The sequence below is a fragment of the Trichoplax adhaerens genome, genomic scaffold (assembly GCF_000150275.1).
Source record: "Trichoplax adhaerens TRIADscaffold_2 genomic scaffold, whole genome shotgun sequence".
In the NCBI taxonomy this organism is placed as follows: Eukaryota; Metazoa; Placozoa; class Uniplacotomia; order Trichoplacea; family Trichoplacidae; genus Trichoplax; species Trichoplax adhaerens.
This window is the reverse complement of record NW_002060944.1, coordinates 1,453,926-1,468,151: the sequence shown is the minus strand read 5'-3', so window position 1 is coordinate 1,468,151 and position 14,226 is coordinate 1,453,926. Positions and strand designations below refer to the sequence as shown.

The 14,226-nt window shown below is 34.1% G+C and overlaps 1 protein-coding gene across 1 annotated transcript; it reads left to right on the top strand.

Moving 5' to 3' along the window:
• Positions 1-10,253: 10,253 nt before the first annotated feature.
• TRIADDRAFT_21100 (uncharacterized protein) lies at positions 10,254-12,557 on the top strand (the record flags this gene model as incomplete). Its single annotated transcript, XM_002109736.1, has 4 exons — positions 10,254-10,465; positions 10,690-10,816; positions 11,327-11,976; positions 12,200-12,557. 4 exons carry the CDS (start codon positions 10,254-10,256, stop codon positions 12,555-12,557), a joined length of 1,347 nt encoding a protein of 448 aa, XP_002109772.1.
• Positions 12,558-14,226: the final 1,669 nt, after the last annotated feature.

The window sequence follows — 14,226 nt, the reverse complement described above, 5'->3', positions numbered from 1 at the left end:
GCTATCGATGACTGTGGTACATTTTTATTTTTATAGCAAGATGATGGCTTGTAGTACTTCGTCGATGTGTTAAGACAACGATATTGGATTCCTTTCTCTGTCAATCGTGGCTTGCTGATGAAATTTTTTCCTTGCGTATGAATTAATTGACTCGACACATCCATTTCGACTTTCACGTACCTACACAAGTATAGCAAGCATCATCACTTACAAAGTCTTTTTAATAGTGGTGCCGACTTGGAAAGGTCCAAGTACAGGTACTGTATAGTAGTGCTGAATTCAAGTTACTTTGCTAATTTTAACCTTAAGAAAGAAACTCTTCGTGGATGTTTTGATTGATATCTGACATTATTTCGAATTCAGAATAGCCAACATCCATCGATTGACTTTGTTGATGATGGCATGGCTTTCGCTGCAAAAGATAGATTGCACGTGATAGCATGTTTGAAAGTTTCTCTGCCTTTTTTATATTATTATTGAGCACCATAAAGTGCAGTAGGTACTCATATCTTAGCTGTTTTGTTTTGCAATAATGAATGAATTCATGTATTATAGTTGATAGATTACTTGCTCGATATTATCAATTGTAAACGGCTACCATCTACACTTGTATATTCACATGGGGACATTTTCAACGCAACCATCGGACTATAGTGGTGTTCCTTCAACATAGTCTTAATTCAAAGACTCAAATAGTGAATATCCATCTTCTTTTTCTTTGAAATTCGATATACTAGCAGTCAATATACTGTACAGTAGGTTAAACTACAGTACGTATAGTTGAATGGTAGTACCATGGTAGCAGGATCAATTCACATTGAATAGTCGCACCGTTGAAAACGACGGCGTTTTACGCTGCTTCCCAGCCTTGCTCAGGAATCGTATATTGAGCTTGATGATAATAACAAATCTATTCACGTGTTATCCGTAAACGAGAGAGCCACTAATGTTCCTTATTCATTTTATTTCACTCTATATCATGATTTGAAGAAAATGATGCGGATAAAACGCCGTTTGAGCCATTCTCAACCAGCAAACAGTGATGATTTGGATATACACGTTAATAAGACCGCACAGAAGTGTACTGACGATCAGGGGATTTTATCACCTAACAAAATCAAAAGCCATGCACTGAACAGGGTCGATTTGTTCTTGGTAACTCGGCTATAATATAATAATGCCTTTATAGCTATCATAATATTCATGCATAGTATATCTCTGTCCAATCTCTTCCAGGATAAATCATAGTCTTGCTAAGTACAGTATTGTAAGTCGTAGATTGAAAAGTACTTTTTAGCATACCTGATGCACACAAAATTATGCGTGCACCTTGTTGCTCATTCTGCTCTGTTGATGGCTCTTTATTTCAATGACTATCTGAAATTTCTACTAACTTAATGTACAGTGCAGTAGCGTATACTGTATATTGGATTACAATCGATTATAATACATTTTAAGGATGATAACGCGTCAAGGTTTTTGGACCAGTATCTAAACTTCTCTTACAACTTGCAAATGATAACCGTAAAGACTATTGTAAATTATTTGAAGATTTAGCTTAGTTGATTATAAGATTTGCAATTTGCATGGTAGCGATGTTTTACGTAAGATAGGATACCTTTGCATATTTAAAAGAGTCGTTAAATTCAGACTTATGAAGATTTACTTGGTTAACTGTAAGATATGCACTTTGTATGGTAATCGTGTTTTTCGTAAAGTAGGATGCCTTTTGCATATTTACAACAGTAAGGACGTTATCATTTAAAATTCGTAGGCCACAAAACTGGGCAGAGTTGACTTAATTGAAGACTATTTTGCACATAACTACCTCCTAACTAGTGATGCATGCAACCGACTGGATGAATGTGACTTATCGCCACTTCATTATGCCGCTAGATATGATCGAGTGGAAATTATCGAAACCTTGATCAAATATGGTGCAGGTACAACTTAAATTATAGTTGATGTTACAGTGGAAATTAACTTACCATTTTACGCATCCATATATAACCCGTACACTATAATGCAGCTGGTTTACTGTGCAGTAGTTTACTATGATATACTATATTAGGATAATTTAATTTAATGCGTTACAACTTTGATGTCAGGTAAAGTAAGTTATACGATTACTACGATAAAGTACACAATGGTGTAACATTTCTGTATGAGTAGATTATGTTATTACTTGAACCCTAATCGCATGCCTTATTTATGGTTGATTATATCAGATGTGAACATACGAGGGTACGATAATACTTCTCCTGTATTTATGGCTGTCAAGCATAATGCATTTCTGTCATTGGAAACATTAATTAAACATAATGCAGTTGTCAGTTTGAAAGATTCGGATGGTGAAACGCCTTTACATGAAGCCAGTAGACTTGGCTTTGAGGATATCTGCAAGGTTTATTCCACTTTCATAGCTACAATGTACCTATACTTGTTTCTATACTCCTTATCTACTTTACCAATACATGGATCTGGTAATGGATCTGGTAATATGCATGTGCAGATAACAGATATTTCCGTAAAATATTGTGCACTATGTTAAAGTTGAGATGATGAGTTAAAGAAACATTCGAACAGTAAAATATAGTTATTTTTTGTTATTGTAGCGCTTGATACACATTGATCAGTCGCTAGTTAATGAAGTTGATAACGATCTTCTAAGCCCTTTACATTTGGCTTGTATGAGAAATAAAGTTGAAGTCTGTAGGCTTTTGGTAAGACAATGTGTCAAATGCTTGAAAAATTAATAAATTTAGTAAACAGCGTAAAGATAGGTATCATTTCGGTAATTGGCTTGTCAATTTAGATTGATCGAGGCTCAAGTATAACGAAGAAATCTATCGATGGCGGAACGGCTTTTCATCATGCTGCAGCAAAGGGTGCTGCAAAGGTTGTACGAATGTTGCTTGATGCTGCTGGTAGTTGTAAATTGAATATTAAAGACCATATCAATGAAATGGATAATCAACAACAAACTCCTCTACATAAAGCTGCTCAAGGAAATCATAAGGAGGTCAAAACTCTTACTTTCTTGCTAACATCGTAAAAGCTATGTAAATTCAAGTTGCATTTAAATGTTATAATTACCTGTATCTTTAAAGGTTATTCAGCTATTGGTACAATCTGGTGCTAATATTAGAGCTATTCAGGTAAATTCTTATCAGGCTTCAATTAACTGCCGTAGGTAAATAGCGTTACATGATATGGTATTGTATATCTTTCTTAACTAGAGAGATGGCTTAACTGCTCTTCATGTAGCTGCGGCTAATGGCTACCCTGATGTTGTGCGAAAATTAATTTTACTTGGGGCTCCTATTGAAGCTAGAGATGACTTATATAGGACTCCTTTGCATTATACTGCCTCACATTCACATTTAACGGCTGCAAAGGCTCTATTAGATGCGGTATATTGTCGTAAAATAGTAATTGCGTTGTAAATTTTCAATGGAGGTTTTTATTTACTTTCTATAAAGTATTCCAATAATTTTAATCCAAATTTGATCAATTCCACTATAGGGTGCTAATATAAGACATGGCGATCGAAAAAGGAGGACTTCATTAATGTATGCAGTCAGCAAGGGTCACATGGAAATGACAAAGTTTCTTCTGGATCACGGCGCTAACATTACTGCAGTGGATGATCAAAACAAATCTTGCCTTCACATTGCCGTTGAAAATTCTCATACAAAAGTGTTAAACCTTCTACTGTCTTTTTCTGTAAGATGGTTTTTGCTGCTCTATTGACAAATATTAAATTTTAACTATCAATGAATAACCAAACTCCTATCCCTTGGTTACAATTATCAACTTAGATTACTGCATTACGTCTCATAAATGATATGGATACTTTTGAATGTACACCGCTTCATTACGCCGTTAAGAAGGGAAACTTGGAAGTAGGATACCACAATCATTGTGCATTATGATGTACAATTATGACATTAATGAATATAGAGTGGCACCTTTGAAATTTTATTAAATGCTGTTTTGTTTTAACGTTACCTTCTAAGATTGTAGAAGTATTATTAAAGTCCAATGCTATGGGCGAAATTAATGACGGTGATGATAATAGTTCTCTCCATATTGCTTGCATGTAAGTATCAACAAATGCTACGTTCAGATTTTTAATTGTTTTATCTGTAAAAGAAATTACTGGCTTTGTAATATTGACACTATAAACTGACTGTTCGTTTTAGGAGTGGTAATGCTAGAGTAGTAAAACTGATTTGTCGCAAGTATCCATCATTGCTAAATTGTTTAGGTGACAGATCGAAGTCTCCGTTACATGTTGCAGTGTCTCTTGGACATGCAAGCGTTGTTAAAACGTTATTGAAATTTGGTGGAGATGTTGAAAAGAGGTATTTATGCCCAAGAGGTTGTAAACACTTACTACTATTACTATTGACGTTCTACTATTTCGTGATTACATGTAATAGATTAATTGTTATGCTGAAAACCGTATTTAATTATATATTATGTTAAGGATGCCGCTTTCTTTTGACTAATTTAGATTAACATTGAATTATCTTTATTTTTACCTACAGAGATAGTAGTTACCTGACCCCATTGGAAATTGCTGCTATTAAAGGAAATTGTGAAATAGCAACAATACTGGTATTCGCTGGTGCAAATGTAAATTTAGCGGACTATCGAGGAGTAAGTAGCTCAGCTAAGTTTATGGTACTGTTGCGTTTCTTGTATTCACAACTGTATGATATCAGTCTAATCTACTTTCCGAAGTAAATATAACATTCGATACAAACTATTATTTTGCGTCTTAACTTTACCGTCATGATATTTAACCATTATCGTAGGAATGCCCAATTCATAAAGCTGCTCGTAAGGGTAATGCACGAATGGTAAAATTGTTACTAGATCATGGAGCAGATATCACGTTAAGAGATGGAGATGGTAAAGATTGCATGGATATTGTAATCGAAAATGATCATGAAGACGTAGCTATGGTACTAGTTATACATAAAAGGTATTAGTTTACGATATTTCTTAACGCAGCTTACAGCTAGCATTGTAAATACTTATTAATAATTTATATAGTAATACATAAAGTGCAAATTAAAAGAATTTCGTTAAGGTTGCCGGTCTGCTACATAATACTGTATGTGTTGTCGTTTGCTTTAGAGCGAAAGCTATCTTGAAAAAGGTTGATACCAACGGTCACACAGTTTTTCAAAATTTGATAAAAAGGTTGCCAATTGTTGCGAAGGTTTGCGGAAATTATTGAAAAAGCGAATATTATGATTATATTACTACCGATAAACTAATTCACCGATAACGTTTATTGATACGATTTTGCATTCGAAAAGGTGATGATGGACTCATGTGTTGTACGAACGAATGAAAACATGAAATTACGAACACAAAAGGTGAACATGATATTAATAGCAGCCAATTTAGCTGGCTTTGCAATTAGCAAATGGCCTTCTTTTCAAGTCTTTAATATTCCTGTTAAATTTTGTACTAGGTGGAGTATGACTTTACATACATAGATCCTGGTCCAGACGTTGAAGTTAAACATTGCAGTAACGGCAAAATTCCTAACACAAATGCTCTGATAGTAAGTATAGATTTTCTGTACCGTGGTATTAAATGTAGATATGCTTTGGTGAGTCATTTAAAAGGCTTACATAAATATTAGTAGGTACTTCTTCTCTCGATTGTATGTGATGAAGCCTATTGTGATTGACATTGCATCGATATTAATGCATTTGAATGCTATCAGACGATGGTTCAATTTAGGCGAGCGAAATTACTTAAGCATCCTCTTTCAACCAAATTATTGGATGCTAAATGGTAATATAATTTTATTCGCGCTGATTCATACTATTCTATTTTATTATTAGTTGCTAACGCATCGTTGCTATATGATACAAATAAATTAAATTATAGGAATCGATTTGGTTGGCACATATACTTCTTCAACTTGATTGTTTATGTACTGTTTATCACATCACTCAGCGTTTGTGTTATTTATCATCGATCTATTTATGCCGATCACTATTTTCATCGAGATGTAAATATCGGTCTTAAATTAAGACCAAGTGATAACTCCATAAATTCGAATTCCAACCATATAGCTTCTACGGTAACAATAGATCCTAATGATAACATGACGGATCTAAATACTACCATTATGAATAACAGTAGAGCAAATGAAATTGCCTTCAAACAAACGGTATGGATACGTACAAGGAACTATGACTAATACTAGGGACAACTCAATCGAAATCTAATTCTTTTTGGATTGAGTGGTCCCTAGTAGTTCAATACTTTCAACGATTGATGTAGCGGTTGTTCATAATGTTACTCTTTCTTGACTCTGTTTAGGATTTATACCTTAGCATAAGCTTTACCACAGTTGTGGTCACGTTTGGTCTACTAAATTTAGTTAAAGAAGCCTATTTGTTGTACTTGCAGGTAAGGATAGTTCTATTTTCGTACATGCACTACAATTACGAACTGAAGGACGATCCTAGGATGTTATAATATAAAACTTGATACCTTTAACTCTTAATATTTTCTTCATATAGAGATTGAGATATTTTAGGGATTTATCGAATTATTTTGAGAACTTCTTGTACATAATATGTGTTTCGACTTTGCTGCTGGGATCGAACTACAACATTAAGCTGACCATGTATAGTGTAATCGTTTTTGTTGCCTATATTAATTTGCTGCAATATATTCAAAGGTAAGCAAGCACTTTATTTGCAAGCAATTTTGATTGACTACATAATTGAATGAAATTTTTTGACAGAATGAAAATTTTTGGAATTTATGTGGTAATGTTGAAGTCAATGTTTTTAACTATAATGAAGGTATGATCATTGTATTGGTTGTTCTTTTGACATGAAACGGGATCGTAATCATATTAGTACAGGGGCATATGATATCACAATTCTACGTTAGCATAATAGACTTAATTTCACTGAAATCATTTGATAAAATAATAGCAATCTAATACTTCAGTTGTTTTAACATACCAGTATAATGTAAAATATCTCGTGACTAGGCTATACAATTAATAGTAGCCATATTTGGTCTATAAACGATGCAATGGTTGTATCTCATATTAATTTAAAATTAATCCCCTTTGCGAAAAATTGCAATGGAAGGTGTCATTAATTGTAGCGGTATTGGTTATGGCTTTTGCTATGAGCTTTTCACTTTTGGATCCATCGTCGGTTAGTCAATTCACTATTTTTCTGTTAAAATTAGCACTTTTTACATGGCAATTCAGCATTTTAAGTAGCTTTTCCTGTTCATATTTGATGCAGAAGGAGATGTATACTCTTCCTTTGGCTTTTGTAAGAGTCATTGATATGATGGTTGGAGAAATCAACTTGCCTGATGTGTGGTTCCCGAGAATAGAAGATGGAACGATAGCGTATCCCCGCAGTGTGATGTTGTTAATTAATATTGCGTTATTTGTTTTCTTCATGCCAGTAATGTTGATTAATCTAATGGTAAATGGTTAAGTAATTGTATTTTATGGCTACATTTATTTTCACCATCTGCATAACTTAAACAAGGCTTATAATTGTTTATTTCATATCCGTTATTTAGGTTGGTTTGGCTGTAGGTGATGTTAATAAAGTACAAAGAGAAGCCCATCTTGAGCGCTTAGCTTTGCAAGCAGAATACTTCGATGACTTGGAAAGGGCTTTACCTTTGGTTACAAGGAAAAAGTTTTATATTCCTAACTTGACATGTTTCCCTCGTCCTTACTGGGAGAAAGTGAGTGCACTATCATGCAGATTAGATAAAATTGTATTGATGACAGCAGCAGGATAGTTTAAGCGTGTCTAGACACCAAGATTCATTGATATTGAATATTATTTTCAATGAGTATACGTAATTTATTTAATCGTTTTATATGACGTTTACGATGTGCTTGCACTAGTATTGGAACTTCTATAATCCTAGGTACACATGTATTAGATTCTACATTTAATTAAGTTGTTGTACTTTATTAACTAGATGGATCCTGAGCCTTATACTCCGGGAGGTTTTTTAAATAATAATGGAATTGACGTACCAACCATTGACAATGACCAAACGGAGAGAATACTCGATGTGCAGTATGAACTGAAAGACCAAAGGCAGAAGTAATTCATGTATATGTAATATGTAATTTAAGTAATATTTACCCCTGCCGTCTTGCTACAATAGAATTATCTTAACTATTACTTATTAGGTTAGATGACCTCGTAGTGCGTTTTGATTCTTTACAATCCTTGATGATTAAACTTCTGAAGCAAAATAAAGAAATAATTCAATCTGGCGATGATGTATTTTCAAGAGTTGGTGAGCCTATAAGTGAATATGGCGGTAATGAATGTTGTGTCCCTGAAGCTGATGGATTTATCAGCAATGGAATTGAGAACTCTGTGGGGATGAATTTACGATCTTCCGTTAATGATTTAAAGTCTACAGACACTTCTCAAGGCAAAATACTACGAAAGGTTAAATCACAGCAGAGTTTCAAGCCGTGCTTAAGTGTGGATAATCCCAAAAAGTTGAATCAACGACCTATTCAACCTATGGGTATAGATTTATTTCGTCAGGGTGGTGAAATGCTTAATACGATTGAATCTAGTGATAGTTTCGATTCAGAATGTGACTTTACTGTTGAACCTAGATCGCATTCATTAGGTGGGACTTCCAATCATGACCTTGCATCATTAATGGAACCATCTTCAGAACCAAATTTAGCAACATATGGCAAGACTGAATCACTTAAGTGTTTATCAAGGAATGAAAATGCAATTGCATGATTATAACTTAAGGGTTTATTATTGTTTATGTGATTTGACATGTACGCGTAAGCTTGCAGAGAAAAAATGTATCATTTTTTATTATAAGGGCCTTATTTAGGGGCATGGTGTGATCGTGTATTAAGGACTCAATTTTTCGTACTGACAGTATAAATTTGAAAAGAATTTATTTATTCATATGCTGAAAATAATAATATAACTGATTTTAGAATTAACGTTTAATTATTCAATCATACTATTTTATTTAATCAGTCCTGGATCGTAATTAATGATGTTCATTAATATATATGCTTATTTTGTCAAGATAGTTTGTTATATATTGTCTCAATATTTTTCATCATAATTTGAATGTTTTTTTTTCACATTATGCAAGATATTAATCATTATTTGATTCCTGAAACCTTATTATAACATGTTGACTGCCTATAAGAATATTTTTATAACCATTGGCCGAAACTGTATTGATTACCATTATAGCTCAGTCTTCTGGCTCAATTTTTGCATCTTCGTATAGTTCTAACATGGAAAGATATTAAAGCTTTTACATCTGCGACAAGATGTATAGTTAACTATACGTAGAGCAATGGCGCTCTGAAGATATTGAAATTGACCAAATATAGCAAGCGTCTGTTTAAACGAATATAGATTTACTTTATCGTAGCAAGGTTTATTTGGATGCAAAGGCCTAAAGGTGCAGTATCGCCAGGTCGTTTCGTTATGACTATGCGTATCTGTATAGACTATTTTAACGTTCTAGTAGTAAATTACAATTAGAATCGTAGTGTACATAGTTGAAATTGGCAGATACATTGACGTATTTTGCATGGATTGAGAAATCTGTTTTCATGGAACACATTTATACCTACGAGAATCAATGAGAGCAGTGGTACTGCAAATCGTTATGATGCGGTAGAAGATGAACAGTACCGTGCAGACTCTGAATTAAAACATCGTTTTAGGGTCTATACTGTGTGATATACACTGTCTCATACGTAGCTTAGCATGCATAACAGTAAATGCCATGTCTCTGAATGACTGAGCATTTGAAACGTCATCATCGCATTACTAATGTTGTTATATATTACTATACAGTATACTGCGAGTCTGTTCTTCAAACTAGCGATCGCCTCCATCCGACCCATTAAGCGTCTGCTACCATATCGATTTTCGTTTTGACCTGCAAGTGCATCGAGAATTTCTGTTTTCTAAAGCTGTACAACATCAAAATTTTGAACTTACTTATTCACAAGATGTATATGATCAATTTGCATCAGTTTTATGAACAGTAGCATAGTACTCTACTACGGAGAAGACTCATTTTGACTTAATGTTGCTTCTATGCTGTAGCGAAATTCGGTGATCTGGCGTTTTGACACGTTTTGTACTTTACTAGTGTTCATCATATTATTAACTCCTGATTAGCGGTGTGGCGATCAAACGATATTGGTCATGTCTCCAGACGATATTATCTATGTTTCATTACTTCTGGTGTCTATACCTATTGGCTTTTTGATTAAAAATGTGCAGAGTGCTGTCCATCGGCAGTGGTTGACTTTTGCCATCGGTTTATCCATAGCAATAGCTACGATAGGATTCGATGTTGTTCATTCATTTGTCACTATACTAGGCACTTACATCATCTGTCGTTTTGCACCCTATCGGTGAGTCGACAAGTCTTGCTAAAAGATGACTAATGCTACATTTTCGACAGTAATTAGAAATTATGAAGTACAATTTAATTTGGGATATGACCCACTTGGATCAGATACGCTTAGTCGCTGTTAATTCAAACAATTTTTTGAACTGTTGGAAATGATTTCATCGTACCAATAAGTGTACGCTTTATAATATCACTTAAAATTGATTCTTTTCAATATCATTCTAGGTACTGCCATACGCTAGGATTTTTGTATTCGTTTTTGTATTTACTATTCTTCCGAATAGCACATTATTTTGGCTTACCAAAACCATGCAACCATTCTAACGCCATACAGCTAATACTGACAATTAAGGTACGGTTGGCAAATCAGCTTGTGCCAAAAGGCAATAGCATTAGCCGAGACAGGGACTGCTCAAAGGTCCTTGGCCAAGTGTTATCATACCGTACAATACTAGCAACATTGAGCATATCGTTCATTCGTTATTCCGGTTGGTAATCTTCCTTGATTTATTTATCTTCAGATAACTAACTAAAGTAGTGTGTATAGACTGGTACCGTACTTCAATTTCAAAAATGTATAACAGTTCTCGTTTTACAGTACTGTATATACCAATAAATATATCGTCAGCCGTGTTATCCTCTGCAATAATGCCGCTACGTCACAGTTAAAAAATTGCTAATAGTAAATGCCGACATAAGCGTAAAATGGATGTGATTTTAAATTTGTAACGATACGTTGGTACTATGTTAGCGTGGCATTCTAATTATACTGAACTAGTGTTATAAAATTCTAAAAATTTAATTTGCAATTCTAAAGAATGTGTTTTTAAATTGCCAATAACTACAATATATTTTGCTGTAGATGGCTAGTATAGCGTTTGATGTGCACTTTTGGCACTTGAGGAAAACTGAATCAGTGGTTGTAAACAAGTTGCCTGGATTACCCATCAAATCCTTACCTTCATTGTTCGATTTTTTATCATATGGATATTGCTATTGTGGATTATTGTCTGGTCCTTATTTCCAATATCGTGTTTACAAAGATATGATCGATAATCCAAACGCAGGACAGATTGAGGTACTGTGGCCAGCAATGAAGAGATTGCGTTGGGTACCTATCTTGGTGGGTATCTCACTATCTCTTGGCAACTATCGATCAGCTTATATCATATCGGAAGAATTTTATAATAGCACTATCTTTGATAAATTATTTTATGTGTTAGTTCATTTTATTGCATTTCGATTTCGATTTTATATCGGTTGGGCACTAGCTGAAAGTGCTTGTGTCATAGCAACATTAGGAGCTTACCCTGAGGCTACTAAACCTCGTCCTGGTGCTGGTCCAACGATTGCATTGGATGATAATACCAGTAAGAATGATCAATATAATTTTGAAACAGTCTACAATCTTGATATTTACCAAATTGAAACCGGAACAACATTAAGACCAGCCATGCGTTATTGGAATATGACAGTTCAGTGGTGGTTATCTGCATTTATTTACCGTTATTGGTTGCGAGGTTTACCCGATATTATCAGGTATGTTTTAAAAATCTATTTCGCTATGGGTTGTATTAGTTAATTCAAAGATAGCAAGAATATAGTGAGAATACGGTATACTACAATAGATAAAAACTATATTTGCTTTGCAAAACATTAGTACAAACATGAAAGATTATTTTCATGCTTTTTTAAATATACTGTACACTGACGTTCTTATTAATATCAATTGCAGGTTGGTTTTACTCTTTATCGTTAGTGCGTTTTGGCATGGAATTCGTGCTGGTTATTACTTTAGTTTTATGACAACTCTATTATGTACTCTTGGGCAAGATCGCTTTTTATCCTTTTTTTCGCCATACTTTCGTGGTTCCTTCAGCTCCAAAGCCTTTCATTTTGTAGCCAATTTTGTCGCTATTAGATTGTATGAATATAGCAGCTTAGGATTTATTTTTCTTGATATAGATAATACAGTAACCGTGAGTGGTTCTTTATATTATTGGGGTCACATTTTTTCAATAATAATGATAACGCTAAGTTTAATTAAGCCATCATCAAAGGGTGTTCGTGAAAAAATGAGTAAAGTAGATTGAGGTATACAATTCGTTTTTTGTTGTAGTCTAATGCAAAGTATACTAACTACATAATAGATGTACTGTACAGTTTATTGACTGCTATTCTATGAATGTAGCAAAATAGACTGTATTTGATTGCACATTCAACTGAAAACTTTGAATGCAATGCATAAAATGACACTAAATTAATTTTTGGGGCTATATACGCTTATCTATCTATAAAATTGGATATGCATTAGTTGCGGAGTGCTTTGATTCTGGCTTCATCTGTGACTTACTGTGCGATTAAATTCTTAGCGACAGTAAGAGCAACATAATTTAAATCATTTCATAATGTACAGTAACTACATAGTAGTAATAATTTAATACTCACTGGATAACGCTATTCAAAACTCAATTTGTACAGTAGTTCGTGTGAACTAGTTTTAACAAATGCAAAGTAAACTAACTGATATTAACTAAAGTGTGTTATCGTAAACCGATGATTTTTGTGAGTATGCATTCAAGGTGAATTCGTTAGCTCAGTGTCAGGCTAATAAAGTAAAATAAAATTTGATCATGAAAGCATCGCACTGGAAACATTGCAGTTTATCGCTACGGGAAATTTCGATGCTTCTATTGACTCATTTGGCCAAAGTAAAATAAAATTTGATCATGAAAGCATCTCATTGGAAACATTGCAGTTTATCGCTTCTGGAAATTTCGATGTTTCTACTGACTCATTTGGCCAAAGTAAAATAAAATTTGATCATGAAAGTATCTCATTGCAGTTTATTGCTACGGCAAATTTTGATGCTTCTATTGATACATTTGGGAATTTGTATATCATAGGAGCGTAAAGTACAGCCTCTCTTATCTCTGAAAAACGCGATTTTTGCTATCCACAGTCAATATGGAGGCTAATGCTGTGCGTAAATCATAGATTACGCTGTGACCTAATAAAATCACCGTAAATTTAGTAGTCCATGATTATGCCTATCGATAGTAAAAAGCAAGTACTGTATACTGTAAGACTGCGAGTTGGCCCTCATTTTTATATTGCTACGAGCCGCTTAAAGTTACAGGTGTTATACTGTATATACATTGTCCGTGACATATATATCTTATTTTACAAAATCATTTTACTATTTGCTGCACTTCAAAACGTGGTTGCTGTCAGGGAATAGTGAAGAAAGGTTCCTGTTGCTGCATCCGTAGTTTTTGTACTAAAGAATCTAGATGACATGTATTACATGCAGTTAGTGTAGGTGCAATACAGTATTGTATCGTGTAGTGGCTGCATTTATTAACGAATAACCTCAAATTCTTGCAAAATTAATCGAATGAATTCATTAATTATTAATTTCATTCGATGTGGCTGCAGTCCAAAAAGAAGCAAGAAAAAAAAAAAGTAAGTTGCATCGGCCGGGAATCGAACCCGGGCCTCCCGCGTGGCAGGCGAGAATTCTACCACTGAACCACCGATGCTTCCTTGAGAGATAGATATAACCTTTTGTATATAAACAAAGGAGCTGAGTCTTTTGATGAAGTTTGCATGTCTTTGAAAGACGATTCAAGTAGTATAATTATGGTAGAGGAGTTGCTATAGTATTTTATTCCTGATGGCGATTGAAACATAATCTAGTTGAGGTAAATAAGATCACTTTCGGCCTACCCTTACAGAAATTTTGAAATGATTAGTTGTTGC